Source organism: Crotalus tigris, unplaced genomic scaffold, assembly GCF_016545835.1.
Source record: "Crotalus tigris isolate CLP2741 ecotype Arizona unplaced genomic scaffold, ASM1654583v1 scf7180000024151.2778019, whole genome shotgun sequence".
Taxonomy (NCBI): Eukaryota; Metazoa; Chordata; class Lepidosauria; order Squamata; family Viperidae; genus Crotalus; species Crotalus tigris.
Genome location: NW_024100413.1, coordinates 170,791 through 191,325, shown reverse-complemented (window position 1 = coordinate 191,325; position 20,535 = coordinate 170,791). Strand labels below are relative to the sequence as shown.

The 20,535-nt window shown below is 36.9% G+C and overlaps 1 protein-coding gene across 12 annotated transcripts in view; it reads right to left on the bottom strand.

The window, feature by feature from the left end:
• Positions 1-916: 916 nt before the first annotated feature.
• PDLIM5 (PDZ and LIM domain 5) overlaps positions 917-20,535 on the bottom strand; it is a 142,129-nt gene continuing 122,510 nt past the window's right edge. For all 12 annotated transcript variants that reach the window (XM_039322865.1, XM_039322867.1, XM_039322870.1 and 9 more), the window contains 5 exons: positions 11,062-11,218; positions 6,610-6,790; positions 5,045-5,165; positions 3,323-3,438; positions 917-2,331 (listed from right to left, as the gene is read on the bottom strand). In XM_039322865.1, coding sequence (XP_039178799.1) covers positions 2,242-2,331; positions 3,323-3,438; positions 5,045-5,165; positions 6,610-6,790; positions 11,062-11,218 — 665 coding nt within the window. In that variant the 3' untranslated portion in view covers positions 917-2,241. The remainder of the gene's footprint in view (positions 2,332-3,322; positions 3,439-5,044; positions 5,166-6,609; positions 6,791-11,061; positions 11,219-20,535) is intronic.

Sequence of the window (20,535 nt, the reverse complement as noted above, 5' to 3'; positions counted from 1 at the left end):
TTTAATATGCAAAATTATCATAGTTCAGCTTTCACTGATCCATAGTACACATAAAAAGCATTCATGTGAATCTCATGGCCATTCTGAAAACATATTATGAGGGCTACTTGACTACAAGAGGGCTTCAAGTTGTAAATGTTAAAGTATTCAAATTATGCCTTTCTTTGTTTCAATGCTTCAGTTTTGTTTACAGGTATCGTAATTTTTAATTTCTTAAGGTAAAGAGTTTCCAAAAGGTAGTAGGAGCCAATGTCCTTCTGGATTCCCAAGGTATAAATGGCAGGTGCAGCAAAGTGATCCAAGCCCCATCCTATCTGTGTAAATTGTCAGTGTCACACAAAAGTGGGAGGCGTGAATCATCACGCTAAGCTCACCATCTTGCAAATTTTGACCTTTCCCCTACTCTCATAAAGATCCTTGACACAGCCTTCTCAGAACACTTACAGTTTATTTAAATTCTTTGCCCATTTGGGAATCTATCAAAGTATTCCTTTAAACCAATGGTTCTCAACCTGTGGGTCAGAACCCCATTTGGGGTCGAACGACCATTTCACAGGGGTCGCCAAACAACGCAGTCCGCCATTTTTTCCCCTTTTCCTTAGCTGTGCTACTCCCTTTTATTCTATTGGCTTTTGAAAGCCAATAGAATAGACTCTCTTGAATAGAGTCTAATTCTATTGGCTTTCAAAAGCCAATAGGAATTGTCCAGGCTGTCTCTGCCCTGCTGAGCCCACCAAAAGTCCCATTCTGCAAACGGTGCTGCACCAGTTGAGTAGTCCTCGACTTATGACCGGTTGAGTAGTCCTTGACTTACGACCGGTTGGGGGGGTCACGGCATTAAAAAGGTTGAGAACCACTGCTTTAAACCTTTGTATTAAAGAATACATTACATTATCAATTGTCTTTCCTTTTTCTCTCTTCTTCCTAATGTTATCAAAAGAGGAGCTGAGATATACAGGACGAAGAGTTAGTTAATACACTTACACACACACACATGCACACACATGTATAGAAGCAAACAAGCATGGAAATTCAACATAATTCAGTATGTATTTTATATACATATGATAAAAGCAGCTGATGGCAAAACCATAAAAGAAAATAAAAATCTCAGTACTTACTATGCCTAAGAAAGCTAGAATTAAAATCCCCTACCCTTTTCTGTATGTTACAGCAATAAAATAAGTGCTATGTGCACACAATGTAAATGATAAGTTATAGACTTATTTTATGTAATCAAGAGCTTGACTCAATCCTATCTATGTGTACTACTTAGACTCCTTTTAATATCTGCTGTTTTTCAAAATAATGCACATATTCTTCTTGAACACTTACAGAACTTTTCATCATTGATGGATGAAGTTTATTTAACTTTTTTATGAAGGCAAAAGACAAATTGTATTCCCCATGGGAATTAAAGGAACTATGTGGACACATAACTGTTTCAAATTCTCTAAAAAACATTAATGCTCCCTTTTGTGCCAATAGTTGTTAGCTTTATTTTGGAAAATCTAAATATCTAACAGTTCTTTCAGCAGAATACAATTATAAGAGTTCTGCCTTCAAAAGGGATTGGAAACCCTACTAGCAGAATTGGACATGCAAAGATGTCTAAAGCCAGAGGAAAGATAATGAAGACTTTTCTTTTCAGTTCACTGACAAATGTTTCTTTGATAAAGAGCTTGATTCTACCTGAACTGATCAATTAAACAAAATGTTTGTCCCTACCTGAAAAGCAGCTACAAACCCAATTCTAGATTTGTTAAGTACCACAGTTCTTGCATCACCCTCTTTACTTTCTTGCAGTATCCAAGAAGCTGCATATCACTTACAGTATTTAAATAATAATGCAAAATTTACCACAAAATATTGGATTAAGGCAAAATATTACTTGATTATAAAAACCAATCAGCAACATCCACTTTTTTTTAGATTTACTCTCATTAATAACAAACATTTAGCTTCAATATTTTATTATATACTTTAATTTAGTTATTTCCAACCTGATGCCTTCCAAATTAATTCTGAATTGAAAATTTCAGTTTCATAACTGAAACACAACCAAAAGCTCTGAGGCCAAAGCTAATTAGTTATGCTCCTTTCTGTTTCATGTGAAGTCATAAACCTTATTCCTTCCCATGTCATTGCTTCTACAAATTTAAAGTTTGTATAAATACATCTTGAAGGCCAATACCCAACCATCTTCTTTTCTTCTTCTCTATTTGAGTAATTTTTAATTTTTCAGATGTTCACTGAGTGAGCATGTTTCTTACATAGAGGCTTGTCCTTCTTGGAGAAGAAAGTCTGGCCCTCCAAACTTTCACAGCATACCTGAAATAGCATAAAATTAAAACCAAGTGTTCTAAAATTTTATATACATACATAAAATACAGATCCATTCAGTACTCAATGTCTTATTGAACTAACTAAATTTCTTTGCTTTTGTCATGGTGAATTATTATATAAAAGTGGGATCTACAAGAAAGTGGTGCAAAATGTCCTGGTTCAGATGATCATATTGACTTCCACATTCTGTAATCCATTTACCCTCTTTTTTGAGTTTCCTTGCTTTTTTTCTGCATGAGAATCAACTAGCATTCCACTCACAATTTTTCATTTTCTATGGGCTATTGAGAATTCCGCTCCAGCTTTAAGAAATTCTTCTTAAATATATTGTTGACTTCTGCATAGTTTTCCCCAACTCTATTTTCCTGATGGTTGTTATTAAACATTTCTAAACTGTGTTTTACAATTACAATCATGTAAAACAAAAATCTATCAAAAAATTTACTATAAAAACCAAATACTAAGAGTACAATTTTAACACTAGGTTTTACACTTATTTTTTTAGTCTTTGAAAATCAACACTAGCACCATGAATAGGCTTGGAAATAAGATAATAATTGTTTCTAATGTGAACCCAATGTGGGAATGACCAAATACTAAATACTAAGCTTTCATAAGCAGCTGAAATTTTAAACCCCCTTGTAATAGCATCCCAACATCTAATGCATGTAGCCTAGACAGGATCAAAGCATGAGTAACTGACTAGCAATAACCATAATGCCTGATGAACTAAATGATGGAATTCTATGTTAAATAACTATTGCTTGCACATTTGAACTTCTTCATACTCTTGTTAATGAGAAGTTACATTCATGGTCTGCTTGTGGGCTTTTCATTATAATCTGTGGAGAATAGAATGCTGGACTTGATGCTGGACGTTTTGCTCTGCCAGTTTGGCTTGTTCTTATCTTTTCACTCCTCTCCACCTTCTGCACATTCCTCCATACATGACTCATAATATGGTTTTTATACTTACTGAGCACACAAAACAGGTATCATGCCAAGTATGGCCCAAGGCTTCCAGAAACCTGTCCCCAGCTTCAATAGGGAATTCACATCCATGGCACATGGAACCAAATAATGCATAATAATCTGTAGAATACAATAACATGGACATCTAAAGAATACCAGCAATTTCAGCAAAATCCACAAGAGAATAAATGCCTACAACAGTGGACAAAATTCTTGAAGACTTTCTCTCTTTGTAGTTTAACAACTGTTGCTTGGAAAATGATTAAATATTTTGCTATCTGGCAATCTGATTAAGGGTACAAAATTAGTTATCACTACCAAATGGCAGCAAAAATCATACAGAGAATTCTTTATTGCTCTCCAACTTCTGTCCTGATTTTTGCAGCTCAGAAATTGGAGGTTCACATTGAAAGTTGATGAATTGGTATGATGCATAAAAAAAAAAAATCAAAACTAAGTAGCAACATGGGAATTATTAGAGCCACTGTAATTTTCCGAATAAACATTTTGTATCAAATAATTTGATTCTGTTAGAAAGACCAAGATAACATTCCATTTATATGGTAATGGATATAATAAAATAATCACATGCAAAGCAGAATTTATCTAGAAATTTTAACAAATTATGTGACTATTTTTATACAATTCTTTTCATATTCTGTACATACCATACACATGTACTTCAATAATCTATTTATTGCAGAGGTGAAATTATGCACAATTTATTTAAGATAGGTGGTGATTTATATAAACAATCAAGTACACCCATTTCTCCAGCTACCAACTCAATGCTTGAAGTTAAATGAGAACTACTTTGTCAACTCAAGAACCTTGCCAAATTTGTGTGCTATCTTTGATATGACACATTATTCAAATATATTTATTTTAAATCTGACAAGTTCTTTCATCTCTATTTCACAATATCTCACTGAAAACAAATGTAGACCTGTTTAACTTGGCTCCTGTTTAGACTTTTAAGAGGTTTACAAGCTTTCTACAGAACAGTAGCCAGAACAGACTGAAGAGCTTCTGTTTTCCTTTTCAACCCCAGACACATACGGTAGTCTAAGATTTTTCTTCTGTTACATTAACCATGGAAACAACAGCCTAAAATAATCTGTGCAAGAAGTTCATAAAGGGGCAGATCAGAGATGTATGATTTGCAAATGTGAACATTGAATTTCTATCTCTGATTCTGTCATATCACCTGTCGTTTCACCTGAAACTCCAACTGAAGAGAAATCTCCCATGAAATTCACTGACTGCAAGATCAATGCTTCAACTATTTTTGTAATTACTTTGTTACCTCTATTCAGGTTGTGAAGCTGGATTAAACCCCACTTTCTACTACCCCTGATCAGGTTACCTAGTTTGGGTAATGAAATGTCTGTAGGTAAACAACCAAGTTCAACATCAAGGACCCCTCAACCCTGAACTACAAATATTCTTCTTTATCTTGGTGGTATATTTTTTTTAATTTACCAACTTTGTGGCATCTATTTTGTTTGTGAAATAATTATTGTCGTAACTGGGGGACATTCTGCTCCACTTTAGATGCTGCTAACAGCATGCAATTGACTTATTTTCAATTTTTATTTAAAAAATAGAAACATTATCAGCTGAACTGATAGATTCCCATCAGCAAGGAAAGAATAGCTCAGTATTTTTTTTAATGTCTTCTCATTTCTTTATTCCCCTCATTTGAGTTGCTATAGGTAATGCTCACCTGTCTCACAATAAGGGTCACCATCTTCCAAATGGAAAATATTGTTGCGAATTGGCTTGTGACAGGCCACACACACAAAGCAGGAGACATGCCAGGTTTGTTTCAAAGCATTTATTACTTCCTAGTGTAGAAACCAAAGCAAAGCAAACCAAAACACAAACAGGATTTATGCGTGAGTACTTTAATATTTGAATCAGATAGCTTTTTCTTTATATTTTTGGAATAGCATTAAAGCATAAAAACTGGAAACTGCAAGTCTTGAGCATTGATGTTATCAACTCTACAGCTTCTGTTTAACAAAATGCTAAGGACTGTAAATCTGGTAGAACAGTGGTTCTCAACCTGTGGGTCGGGACCCCATTTGGGGTCAAACGACCATTTCATGGGGGTCGCCAAACAACGCAGTCCGCCATTTTTTTCCCTTTTCCCCAGCTGTCCTACTCCCTCTTACTGGTGGCCACACCCACTTGGGGGTCACCACAACATGGGGAACTGTTTTATGGGGTCACGGCATTAGAAAGGTTGAGAACCACTGTGGTAGAAGGACCTGGATGAATTCTAGACACCTTGTGTTCTAAATATCACAAAATTCAGTGATGATATTTTAGAATTGGAAACATTTTTAAATGCTGGAAAGTCTTTCCATTTGACATTGGAAGATTCTGTTCAAAAATTATTTTTTCCCAGCTTCGGGGGATAATCATAATTCAGGATTCATTACTGTCAGCAGTTTCATTGGTTACTATTTTGAATAACTAGTTTGGATTTTCAACTGCCATTATCAAGCAAGAAACTGGCTGTTATATAAGCATACACCACTCGCCTCTCTGAACTCTACTTAAAGAGCTGATGCTAAAACTTTGGCTTTCATATCCAGTTTAGCATTTCCCAAACTACATAGCACTAGTAATAGCACTTAGACTTATACACTGTCCCACAGTATTTTACAGCACTCTCTGGGTGGTTTACAATGTAATTGTATTGCCCCCATCAATCTGGCTCCTCATTTTACTGATCGGAAGGATGGAAGGCTGAGTCAACCTTGAGCTGGTCAGGATCAAACTTCTTGCAATGTGCATATTTAGCCTGCAATACTGCATCCTATGCTATCCCGGCTCCTCTACATAATTTCACATGATAAAGTTACTCTCAAACTCAACTCCTTGTGACTCTACAGATACATCTATGCAGTTTTCCTAAGAGTAATATCACAGTAATTTTGTGATTTTCTCTTACTGGGATGTTTTTCTATTTCCCAGGCTTATCCACTGCTCTGGAATTTCTGGTGTTTTCCATTTAAATAAAAACCAGATCCAGGTTGCTTCCAATCCCAGACAACACTGGCCAGGTGCTGAGACTGGGATTAAGGTACAATGGGATAATTCTGGAATGAGAAGAACTAAAGAAAGGCAATGCACAATTTTGCAGATGAATTGTAATTTTGAAATTGAGATTAAGAAATTATTGTATTGTTCCTTAATCAATAAATACTAGTTACAGAAACAGCTGGTTTGAGGTGAGTTATCTAATCTGTAATGTTAATTACAAATTGACCTTTTACTTACTCCAAGTATCTTCCTCTGGCATCGGGCACAATCTGGGGCAAAGAACTTCTCATAGCAAACCTCGCAGTAGAGTTCTCCCTTCTCTTCCACAAAACCAATATAAGCCATGGAAGTTTTGCAATGAGCACAATTGAACTCTTCGGGGTGCCAGGATTTTCCCAATGCTACAAGGAAGGGCCCTCTATTTCAAATAAAAATAAATATTAATTTTAAACTCCATGTTTGATGAAATACAGTCAAACATCTATTTCCTATCTTCTTTCAGGAGACAGAAAACAAAATTTATTGATAATGAGAGAAGACAATTCTACTGGATTTTTTATTTTATTTTGAGGTATCAGTGGTTATATCTAATTCCATTAAAAAGCACTGATCAAAGTAAGCATTTAATGGATATTTTCATCTCCTCAAAGACAAATTCTGAAAAAAACTATGATAGCTAAAAACAATCCCAGTTTTGGAACATAAGGTACTGAAGACCTAAAAGTGATGTAAGAGATATTAGAAGTACACTATATGTTATCCAAAAGTGGAATAAATACAGGTTTCACAATGTGCTTCACTCTGGAACAGATGCTTATGCTTTAATACAATTAAACTGAAACATTTTATTTCTAAAAAATGGTTCTAGATCAAGGTAGAACTTTCTGATTCTACACGAGGTGATAAACACGTGATAGAAATTCCTTATACTCTGATGTGTTCACCGTAATGATTGAATATATTGTTTTTGTTTAGTGCCTCCAAATCAAAAACCAGAATTAAATCAACCAAAGTGAAAAGTTTCATATAAAAGAAAAAAAGAATGTACGCCATTTCGTCACTAGAACTATTTTCTGACTATATATAAGAGAGGGTAAATATTTCTCAAAATATATAAAGCAGTATTTTCCCTATGTTTGCACCTTTAAGAAATCATTTTAAAAATTGAAATAATATAGGGAATTTTTAATATAAATTATGACAGTGTATAACAGTGGTTCTCAACCTGTGGGTCGGGGGTCGCCAAACAACGCAGTCCGCCATTTTTTTCCCCTTTTCCTTAGCTGTGCTACTCCCTTTTATTCTAATGGCTTTTGAAAGCCAATAGAATAGACTCTCTTGAATAGAGTCTAATTCTATTGGCTTTCAAAAGCCAATAGGAATTGTCCAGGCTGTCTCTGCCCTGCCGAGCCCGCCAAAAGTCCCATTTTGCAAACAGTGCTGCACCAGTTGGGTAGTCCTCGACTTACGACCGGTTGAGTAGTCCTTGACTTATGACCGGTTGGGGGTCGCGGCATTAAAAAGGTTGAGAACCACTGGTTTATAAGGATTAATGAATAAACAGAAGCATATACTATTCCCCACAGCAAGGAGAAGCGGAGATAGTCAAACTGACTCTTTTATCCAAAGAAGAGAATTGCTTCTGGATTTTGTGCTTGCAATGAAAAAAAAAGGAGAGATTTTGACTTTGTTTTTGCTGATTAGATAGGTTTGTTGCTATAGAAACGGCTACTATATACTACTTTGTTAGAGTAAAAAGTTGAGGTTGTAATGTTGTTATCTTCTACTGTGCTAAAGAGAGTTGGAAGTCGGTACTTTTTTTTCTTTCCTTTAACCCAGGGGTGTCAAACTCGCAATGTCACATGACATGTCGCAACGTATCACAACTTTTTTTTCCATTGCTGGCAAAGGGGTGGGTGCGGTTTCGGCATGACGCATCTGGCCCGTGGGCTGGCAGTTTGACACCCCTGCTTTAACCTCTTTGCACCATACTTTCTTTTTTTCCTTTCCTCCTCCTAGTTGTCTATTACTTTTTAAAAATTTCCGTTTGTATTTTATATTTTGATAAACTAATAAAAATGTATTAAAAGGGAAAAAAATAAGTCATTTGAAAAATACAAACATTTGAATGTCTACAGGTAACCTTGCTGCCATGTGGCTATCTGAACAATTGGCCTAAGCTGATACCCTTTAACCTCTGTACAAGCACCTTTTAATACTGATGCTCTTTCAGCTATGTAGGGATCCAATTTAAGACCTTATGTTTAACAAACTGCTCTCTTCTCACAGCATGGGCTAATTTATGAGGCTCATTAGAAAAAACCAAGTCTGAGGAAGACTTTTGGCCCTGCTTAGGATCAAGTTTCCAATTGTCTGCACTAAAAGTACAGTCTTGGAAGAAAGCATAATAGGAACTGGGAAGGACGGCTAAGTATTTTGATACTCCCATTTAGCAAAGAATATTTAGACCTGGTCTGCTTTAGTTTTCTTCAGCCATTTGAGAATTTTCATATTTTGAAGCCTAAAGAGCAATAAAGCTCCAGTGAGTGGAAAAAGAAAATTATTACTTCCAGTATCTTATATTCTGAATGAATCAATTAACTCTGGTGCTACGATTAGCACATCTAATGCCACTGAGGAGGTAACATAGAATCTTATTCAATTTTATTATTTATACTATGCATGACTTAGTAGAAATCACATGCAGGCAAAAAAACATAATATAGTTGACAGAAAGGCATCAGTTGGATTTATATTCCAAACAGAGATGGACAGCATCAGCAGTAATCCTTTTAAATACGAAATTTATGTAAATCAGTCAACGTCCTGTTACACGAATGAAGATAATTTGGATGAAATGTGTAAATGCACAGCTGTTTTATATTCTGAGGTAGCCAACTATGACTATGTCAATGGAAAGTAAAATATTGAGTTAAATTAAGTCATTGATGTAGTCCCATAGCTGTGAAAAAATGCTTCTGTGGAGATCATTTGCTTGAACTGTTAATATTCATGCAAGACAATGAGTGAAAAGATATAGATAGAAAATTCATATTCTTTGGAAGACAGAAAGTTAGACGGGTATTTTCATACTATTAAGTAAGCACCAAGTAGCTGATATATCACCAGAGGTTGTCCTGATTTTTAAAGGTTCATGAAGGCATGATAAAAATGCAAACTTTATCTCAAGTATTTTTTCCCATCCAACATGGTTTTTTCACTTCTTGTGACAGTTAAATTGTACTTTAGTTTCTCATTTATCTTGCAGAAAATTTTTCTTTGTCAGTAATGGTAACACCATGATTACTTAGGGAGAAAAAGAATGTAAAGAAACTCATACTTTTTTTAAAAAAAAAATTCCGTTCCATGTAAGGAATACAGAAATATATTAAATACCAAGATTTTAAATTGACAACAAATTTAATTATTTTATTCAATGATATTCTGAGACTCCTCAGCTGTTGCACATTAGCAATCTATTAGAATTTTACTACAAATATTTCACAGGTATTGTACATGAGAAAAAGCAGGTACTTTAGCATGTTGATATTGCAAGATAGAATGAGGCCCTGTAATAAGACTGCAAAAAATGTGGTAACTTTTAGATGATAAACATCAATAATTAAGGATATCAATTAAAAAGTTATGAGATACCACTCTTAAATTTGGGAGACTTGCACATCATGGTTATTTTATGCATTAGTGTATAGTAACTAGGTGTACAGTGCATTTGGCTACAACACAGATGTGCTGTGGAATGTCACTTGATCCAGTTCTTATCTTTTCACAGGTAATATTGCCTGAAAGGGCATGAACTGTAATTATGCTAAAACCTCAACCCCAAAAGCTGAAGGCTATCATAAGCTTCAGATCCTGAAGTTGAAACTCAAATACTTTGGCCACCTAATAAGAAGGAAGGACTCACTGGAGAAGGGCCTAATGCTGGGAAAGATTGAGGGCAATAGAAGAAGGGGACGACAAAGAATGAGATGGCTGGATGGAGTCACTGAAGCAGTAGGTGTGAACTTAAATGGACTCCAGAAGATGGTAGAGGACAGGAAGGCCTGGAGGAACATTGTCCATGGGGTCGCGATGGGTCGGACACGACTTCGCAATTAACAACAACAACAACAAATCATAAGCTTCCCAAAGTATTGCACTGCAAGAGTAAAGAAATAACATGATATAATCTTTGTAAGAATGCCAGGTGATTCTACTATATTACCTTCTCACTTGTCTTTCCTTTTACTTTCCAAACCTGTGTGACTATCCACTTCTAACAATATGCTCATATAAGCCACAAGCTTGATATTATACCAATCAATGCAAATTCCTGGATTCTATGATTGAGACAATTATGAGAACTAGTAAAATACTCGCAGTATTTCAACTATGTAAGAACTCACATGCTTAAGCAATTTTCAGAGGACAGAAGTGGATACTTTCTCAGCTTTATGTTAAGTTCCAGATGGAAGCATGCATTAATCTTGCTGGCCATCTTGTATGAACCTAATTAATTAGCATTTATTTAGAGTTATGAATCAATGCACTCAAGATTAAACTAAGAACAGCGCTGAATAAGTTTCAATTCAATGGGTTTAAATTATTCAATATAAGTTCCTTGTAGAATAAGAAGTACAGCCCTGCATCTCACATAAAGCAACCATGTATATAGACAATGATACTAACCTGATAACTTGATTGCAATGAGCACACATTGGAGTCCGCTTGCCTGCTGGAATATGCTCTGCTCTCTGAACCAAAGTACCTTCATTAGTTTGCAGAAGTGTGGCTGTTGTTTTCTCACCAGATGTTGCATTATTGTTGGAAATCCATCCACTTCCCGCTGCCATGAATTTAAAAGGGAGAAAACCGAACATTGAGCTTGCAAGGAGAAATGCCAGCAATTCCAATGTTTTAGTACATAAATGCACAATTATTAAGCAGAAATTTCTTGATAGAAATAAATATGTGATGATTAGGTATGTGTCTAGCATTCAAATGATTTGCTTCACTCAGCAAATATAAGTGTCTTTGAATACTGAGCACATCTTTTGAAAACCTCATGCGACCCTTTTTAAAACCGTTTCTGGTTGCCTCTGCATGTGCATGAATGCCCTTTATGAACAGAGATGCTTTCAGAACTGTGCAAACCAAGTGGAAGATTCAGTGATACAAATAAACTGGGAAGTGCTTGATTCACATTGTCTCAGGTTAAAAAGATTACAATATTTAAGGGGTTGCCAAAAAGAAGGGGAGGAGGTCAACCTATTCTGCAAAGCACCTGAAAGCAGGACAAGAAGCAATGGGTGGAAACTCATCAAGGAGAGAATGTCTTGCCTCCAAAAGTGGGTGCTCCAACACTAGAGGTTTTTAAGAAGAGACTGGACAACCATTTGTCTGAAATGGTATAGGATTTCCTGCCTGAGCAGGGGGTATAATAATAATAATAATAATAATAATAATAATAATAATAATAATAATAATAATAATAATAATAATAAAAATGACAATCATGCCCTTCATCCACACAGTGACATTGACAGACTTTATCTACCAAGGCAAATAGGTGGGCGTGCAATGCTGCAAGTATATCAGATGGTTGAAGAAAAAAAAATGGCTTTGGAAGAATATCTGAAGAACAATGATGAAGATGCAGTGAAATTAGTATATCAGGAAGGCTTACTGACTACTGGAGAGACCAAACTGGCCTACAAGAAAGACCAAATGAAGAACAGAATAGAGGCATGGGAAGACAAAGCACTACATGGCCAATACGTTAAAAAAATAGCTGGGAAAGCAGATAATAACAAGACCTGGCAATGGCTAAGAGCTGGAAAATTGAAGAAAGAGACCGAGGGACTAATTCTGGCTGCACAAGACCAAGCCTTAAGGACAAATGCATATAAAGTCAAAATTGAGAAGACAGCCACAGACAGTAAGTGCCGCCTACGCAAAGAAGCTGAAGAAACAGTGGACCACCTGGTAAGCTGCTGCAAGAAGATCGCACAGACTGACTATTAGCAAAGGCATGACAAAGTAGCAACAATGGTGCATTGGAAGATCTGCAAGAAATATAATTTGCCTGTAAGCAAAAACTGGTGGGATCATAAAATAGAGAAAGTCATAGAAAATGATAAAATTAAACTGCTCTGGGACTTCAGAATTCAAACAGACAAGCACCTGCAACATAACACCCCAGACTTAACAATTGTCGATAAGAAAGACAAAAAAGTCTGGATAGTGGACGTGGCAGTGCCTGGAGACAGCAGAATAGACGAGAAAGAACTGGAGAAGATAACAAAATACAAAGACCTACAAATAGAAATAGAAAGACTGTGGCAAAAGCAAGCAAGGGTAGTACCAATAGTCATAGGCTCCTTGGGTGCAATCCCAAAACAACTGGAGCACCACTTGAACACCATTGGCATCGACAAATTTGCTATTAGTCAATTGCAAAAGGCGGCCTTACTAGGAACTGCTTCCATCCTGCGACGACATCTGTAATACCATCAAACATCCACATCTGCCTATCCCAGGCCCTGGGTAAGGACTCCATAGATAGACAAAATGCCAAATCCAGTTTGAACATCTGGCTGACTGTGCGATGATCAATAATAATAATAATAATAATAATAATAATAATAATAATAATAATAATAATAATAATAATAAAGTTGGAAGGGACCTTGGAGGTCATCTACTCCAACCTCCTGCTCAGGCAGGAAACCCTATACCATTTCGGACAAATAGCTGTCCAATCTCTTCTTAGGAGCATTCACCGCTTCTGGAGGCAGGTTGTTCCACTGATTAATTGTTCTAACTGTCAGGAAGTTTCTCCTTAGTTCTAGGTTGCTTCTCTCCTTGATTAGTTTCCATCTGTTGCTTCTTGTCCTGCCTTCAGGTGCCTTAGAAAATAGCTTGACTCCTCTTCTTTGTGGCAGCCCCTGAGATATTGGAACACTGCTATCATGTCCCCCCTCATCCTTCTCTTCGTTAAAGTAGACATACCAAATTCCAGCAACCACTCCTTATATGTTTTAGCCTCCAATCCCCTAATCATCTTTGTTGCTCTTCTCTGTACTCTTTCTAGAGTCTCGGCATCTTTTTTACCTCGTGGTGACCTCCAAGGTCCTTTCCAACTCCATTATTCTGTTGAAGCACCTCAAATCCTTTGCAGAGAGATAATGCTGAGAAACATATTTTCATGATTGTGATACAAATTGTTTCTTGACAGGAATTCCTTATTTCCTCTGAGGGTTCTCACCCATATCTGGACTTGAGACCAGACTTTTATGAATCCAGGTTATCTATATCCTCCAAGGTTGTCTGTATTTTATCATTAACATATTTTACACTTTCATTCTTGACTCTCTAGATAAATCTCTAGAATGTCACGTCCAAAGGGTACAAGTGAAATTAACCATCAGAAGAAAAAATGGAATAAGAAATTTCTAATCTAAGATTTAAACCTAAATGCTTGGAATGTAACTGAACTTTTTAAAAAGATTGTGTTTCTGAATGGAGTTTAGAGTCTAGTTCTATTGCAAAATTGTCCTTGGAACTGGACAGAGGAACTGAATTCATTGTTAATTGCAAATGGTAAGATATTTCTAGTATATTATAGCATTCTAGCAAGTCTGTATTACTTTGACTTTAAAGGCTAGCTCCCATTAAAACAATTTACCTAGAATTATCCAATTCCAATAAAGAAAGGTTTATTAAATAAACTTTACTCTATTTTCAGCTGCACAATTACATGAAGCAAATAATAAAATGTACCATTAGCAGGCAAAGAACTAATCATACTTTGCCCTTTACTAAAAGGAAATCCAAGTGGAATGAAATATCTGAAATATGCATCAAAAATAAATTCCTTCACAAAGGATCTTCACATAAGGATGGTGTGCTTTGAAAATAGTATTTCTACCCTCGGGAACATCACAGTCCATTTTTTTAAAATCCGCAGCTAAAAGGGAAATTAAAGAACAAGCAACAAAGGATTTCAACAAAAAAGCAGGGTGAAAAATCAACCATGTCTGAAATGCTGAATTATTCACAGATAAACATAATATACAAGGGGTTAATAAGTGAACATAATACCAAATATTCGAAAGTAAAGGACATCAGTAGAAGTAGAAATGCTTTGTGTGCAAAAGAAGTCCAGTGTAAACTTTCTCATCTCTACACAGAATCTGGAAAAATATCTTGTTGGAAACACTACGGAGCTACTGCTAGTCTAAAGAAATAAGGCAAAGCGAAGGTGAAGGAGTCCCTGTGAATTTTATTCTGCTAATCATCGCTGACTCTAGGGGATAGGGCTTATTTTAGTTTCAAGGCCATGAGCCGTGGTGGCACAGTGGTTAGAATGCAGCACTACAGGCTACTTTTGCTGACTCTTGGCTGCAGTTCAAATTTCACCGGCTCAAGGTTGACTCAGCCTTCCATCTTTCTGAGGCCAGTAAAATGAGGACCCAAATTGTTGGGGGCAATAATCTGACTCTATAAACCACTTAGAGGGCTGTAAAGCACCGTGAAGCGGTATATAAGTCTAAGTGCTATTGCTACCATGTTTTCCTCAAAATAAGACCTGGTCTTATTTTTTTTATTTTTTATTTTTGCCTCCAAAAGAGGCATCAGGTCTTATTTTTGGGAAGTGTCTTTTCCACAGTCTTACCTCACGGTGGCACCAACAGCCTGCCCAGCCGGCCCACTTCTTCTGCAGCCAAAGGAAATGCCTCTGCAGCTGAGAATGAAGCTCCGGCCTGCATTTCGCTATCAGAGGCCTTCCGGAAAGGCCCTTGCTGCCGAGAACCGAGCTATGGATGTAGCTTGGTTCTTGGCTGCAGAGGCCTTTCCGGAAGATCTCTTATGGTAAAATGCCAGAGCTCCATTCTCAGCTGCAGAGGCATTTCCTTTGTCTGCAGAAGAAGTGGGCCGGAGAGGCAGGTGCTGATTCATGGGAAGCCTGGCTGCAACGGTAAGCAGGTGCCAGGTCCGTGGGGCAGCTCCAATCCCCCTCACCCCTGCCCTAGGCATGCACTTCGCTCCAAAACTAGGCCCACCCCCAAAAATCAAGCTAGGACTTATTTTGGAGGTAAGTCTTTCTTTCGGGGAAACATGGTAGTGCTACTGAGCCAGCACTGTCCAAAGACATTTCCGCAATCATGTGGCCACATTATGCCACCAAGTGTTGTTAACTTGGTGGTTAAGTATTTACATTTGCATGCTTTCGACCTGCTAGGTGGGCAGGAACTGGGGTGAGGTGGGAGCTCATCCCATCATGTGGCACTCAGGTCTTGAACCTGGACTACCAGCTTTCCAGCCAACAAGCCCAGCATCTTAATCCTGAGCCACTGAGTGCCATCCAAGTCCAAAGAAATAGATAACTCTAATTACGTGTCCTAAATTCTTAAGTGTGTATTTGCTTTTCAATTTTTCTGACAGGCCTTTGCAATAAGTAGCATTAACTATATTACCATATCTGAAAAGAGGTTCAACACAAGTAGCACCTATCTTATCTACCAGACCAGTCCTTGTTTTTTGTCCTACGGCTCCTATTTTGCATCTTTAGAAATAATGCAAAAACAGATATTCTGCCATAGTATCTTGCATGCTTTTAACTCTGCCTATAGTCAAATTCATTAAAGTGTATTTATCTGTTCATGCTTTGCCAATTGTACTGAAAAGGCAGTTTAGTCACACACCTTTTCTGCCTGATTAAACTTCAAAGTCTGACAAACTGTTTAAGTTAAGAGATAAGGCTGGCACCTTCTGAAATGTTTTCAGTCCTAAAGTGACAACAATCAATGCTTCCCCCCCACTTTTCACTAAAGTGTGATAAACACCTGTAGTTATTTATGATGCAGTATCAGGATAACCCTCTCCTGATAAATAAACGATAGTAAAGGAAATAGAAAAGGTTTCCAGAGAAATGGGTACAATAAATAAGTAATTGGTCAACTTTTCATGATCAAGAAACACTGTATTCTTTGAAATTGGCACTCTGCTGTCTCTGAAGCATTCCATTATGACCTAGTGATCATAGTATTTTATTTTGAACTATAAATGCTCTTCAAGTCTACAAATAAACACAGATAAGAGGGAAAGAGGAAAAAGAATGTTGAAGGGTTGAAGGTGGTGCTGTTTTTTGTGTCAAATTGCACTTTTGAGCAGTACCTTTGAGAGTTTACGGCTTCATTTTCAACAATCAGCAAACAGGAAAATTGTCAGAGCATATTCTTGAGATTGATGAAGCAACTATGTAATTATGGATTCTTCCTGATTATAATACCCCAGGTAGCAATCTAATGCATTTGCTGAGAATTTTCATTGTGTTTGAAAAGTTCTCTTTTAAAAGGTTGCACTTATCCAAGTTACATTTTTGTAGGAGCACAGTGTTGCTGCCTGGGTAACTTCAAACACGTAGAAGAACCCATGGGACCTCGTTTTCTTTGTATATTTCAGGTAAAACCCTGGAAATGATTACAGATGGTGACATTGAAACTTTGATGAGCTGCACCCCTTCAGCATTTCTCCAATCCCTTTTAAAACTTCTTTGTCTTGTTACTGGCCCAATGCTTGCAATTAAAATGTACAATTTTTGTTAATATAGAAAACTAATTAGCACTGTTCAATTGCTGGATTGTTGCAGCATCTGGAATTATGAACAACTCTGAGGCAATGGACAGAGAAAGATAGACTTTGGATTTGGGATGCATGAGACTCATTAATAGCCCACAAAAGTCACACTTCCTCTGTTGTGATTTTGTTCCCCCAATTAGGTTAGAAATAAAAACATGTTATTGCACATCATTTGCACGAAAGTCAATAATGAATTCTGAACTGCATTTGGGAAGCGGAGCATTAAATAAAAATCTGAATTCATAATGTATTACAGCTGGTGTCAAATATTTTGTCACTTGTTCTAAAAGAAAAAATGTTCTTGTCTTTATCATTAACATAGAAAGAGTGGAAAGTTACTAGTACAGGTAGTCCTTGACTTACAACCACAATTGAGACCAAAATTTCCATTGCAAAGCAAGACGGTTGTTAAGTGAGTTTTGCCCCCATTTTGTAACTTTCTTATCAAGTGAATCACTGCAGTTGTTAAGTTAGTAACACAACTGTTAAGTGAATCTGGTTCCCTCTTTGCTTATCATAAGGTCGCAAAAAGTGATCAATGACCCAGGGACACTGCAACCATCATAAATACAGTCGCCAAGTGTCCAAATTTTGATCACATGACCACAAGGATGCTACAATGGTCATAGGTGTGAAAAATGAATATTGCAACAGTGTTGAAAAAAATTATCACAGTTGTGGTAGATTACCGACAAACCGAAGAGGGCAATATTTGAAATGTGTGCAAGCAAAAATACAGTACATTCAGAAAGTATTCAGACCTCCTTTCCTTTAGTCAATTTTGTTATGCTAAAATTATGGGGTACTGAATGTAGATTAATGAGAAACAAAATTAATTTCAACAACTGTAGATTCAGGCTGCAGCATAACAAAATTGACAAAAGGGAAGGGGGTCTGAATACTTTCTGAATGCATTGTATATGCAATCCCGTATGTACTTCATAGGAAGATGAACCTTAGAACCTATTGTAGCTTTACAATTTTATACCAGGATACTGTAGGACAACTAACCCAAAACTAATCATAGAACCGTTGTCCCTCAGTTATAATTTCTAACCATATATGCTACTCTTCACAACAACTTCATATTTTATTTAATACATAGGGAGACTACCTTACAATTTGTCCAACTGTTGGGCACAGAGTGTTGTCTATGTTAACTAAAACTTTCTTTGCAAAATACACCAAGATATATGTTTCGATTAGATAGTAAATACTTTGATTCTATTTGTTTCAGTTGTGTGCATGTAAAGGGTTTTGTTTGAATAGTACAACTCCATAAATACTCAAGGACAGCTTATGCTGAGACAAACACAAAACACCACCTGTTGTTTGGGATATAAAAGATAAAGATGTCTGTAGAAAATACCAGCTTCACTGTAGAACATAAAATAAACTAACATTTTCAGAAAGAGCTTAAGCATTCTGCTTGGCAGTTTGTTTGTTAGTCTAGGCTGGAAGCTGTTTTTCTCTGGCTGGTAAACCACTTATCTTCAAGTGCTTCCATCTCTGGCAGATGAACTGCACAGGATAGATTTTTTTTTTCCACAGTGGGTCTTTTTCTTTGTCTTCTTTCAAACCAACAAAGACAACAAAGCTACAGCAAGATAAAATTGCCCGTCCATTTTAGGATTATTAGCCACCCAAGTGCTTTTTTAAAACCAACAGCTAATCTTCAACACCTATAGCTGTCTAGATCTATCTATGATGACAGCCATAACACACTATGAATTAGACTAAAAGCAGAAAAAAATACTTAATACTCCTGCCTCCTATTTTCCTCACAACAAACCTGTGAGGTAGATTGGGTTGAGCAGGATTGGCTGAACCATGGTCATCCAGCTGACTCCTCCTAATGTTCTTAGTGCTCATCCTATAATCAATGTTCCAAAAACTGGCTTGTATTTTTCAGCTGGCTTGTTCCAAGTCATGATCAGGGTTGAAAGGAACCAACTGGCCCAAAGTCTCCCAACTGTCTTCTGTTCCTAAAAGAGAACTAGAACCTGAGTCACCTTGCTCATGGGTGCAGCACCTTAACCAATACACCATGCAACTGGCTCTCATAAGAGGTATCTTCCAAGGCACGGGACCCCAACCTATAGGTCGCAGCCCACTAGTGGGTTGTGAGGGGATTGCAACTGGGATGCGGAAAATGTGTGTGCGCATCCTCACTTGCATGCACTCCATTTGCGTGAGTAGCAGGAGCGCGTGCATGCCGCTTGTGCAAATGTAGCTGCATGCGTGCACGCTTGCCAACTGCTTGCACAGAACCATCTCTTCCCCCCCCTTGCCAGTCTGCAAAGCTGGAAATGTTGGGGAGCTCTGTTCTAAGGTTTAGCCAAAATATAAAACTCTGCAGTTTTCATCTCCTGGTTCTTGCTTTCTTGTAATAATATTAGAGAAATGTTCTCCATCATCCACCAATTGGAAGCTGTTTAGATAATGAAGGTCTCCCATTTTTAATTCTCTTCTGTTCTTTGTAAAACTTGGAACAGACCCCTTGTAATTCTAGGGGATTTTTTTCTGGGTACATGTTAATTTGTTAAGGTTTTTAATAATGGCTGTCATCCAGAATGGAATAAAATACTCTATTTCAGAGGACTGAAATGGAGTAATTATTCTTCTGTAAGAACAGTGTTTTTTCTGGAAATGCTTCTGTTTTCTAGAGAAACATGAGACTATTCAGAACAGACTAGGTGTTATTCATAGCAGTCTAATGCTAAATATTAATAATGAATTAAAACCTTACTTAAGACAAGAGTAAAGTCCACTACTTGAACCAACCTTTCTCTGACAGATGTTTTTTTGACCATAGCAACAACTAAGACTGACCAATTTAACACTCACTTAAACGTAAGATCAGGCATCATATGAAGTCTATAAATAATAATAAAGATACTTCTCTGCATACAAGTGCCAGAATTTCATTATAAAGTGCTGTCATCCAGGGGCTTATATAACCACAATCATACTACTGTACAACAGATGGGAGAAAATAGATGTTCCTATTACTTAATAGACTATAACTCCTTGGCTCTTATTTCTAGGCCAAATGGATATTGATGAGTTTTAAATGCTATTAATATTCCCTCCTTCCCACAAAAAACTCCACCAACTAAATTTCAGTCTCTGAACATTTCCCTAAAAGGCGTGGGCTTAGGCAAGGAGAGAAAGCACAGCCTTCAACAGCCACTTTTTTTTTTACTAGATTTGTGGAATATAATTAAAGCTTTAAATCCTCCTACGATGAAAGGCAAAACAGGAAGGATTATATTGTTATCATTTCTTAAAATGTCTGGGAAAGCTAGAATGTGCACCATGAAAAATCACAACCGGTGCACTAGAGGCCGGGTTACAATTTCAGAAGGTTAGTTTCCTGCTGTAGCAGCTAGTCTTTCATCTCTAAAGAGCTCAGATTAAATGGACTGTAAAGTTTCTTAATTAAAATGAACATTCTGGGCTGGCTTGGGTCAGATCATTTTCTCATCTGCAGCATTTATGGGCCAGTCAAAATTCAGT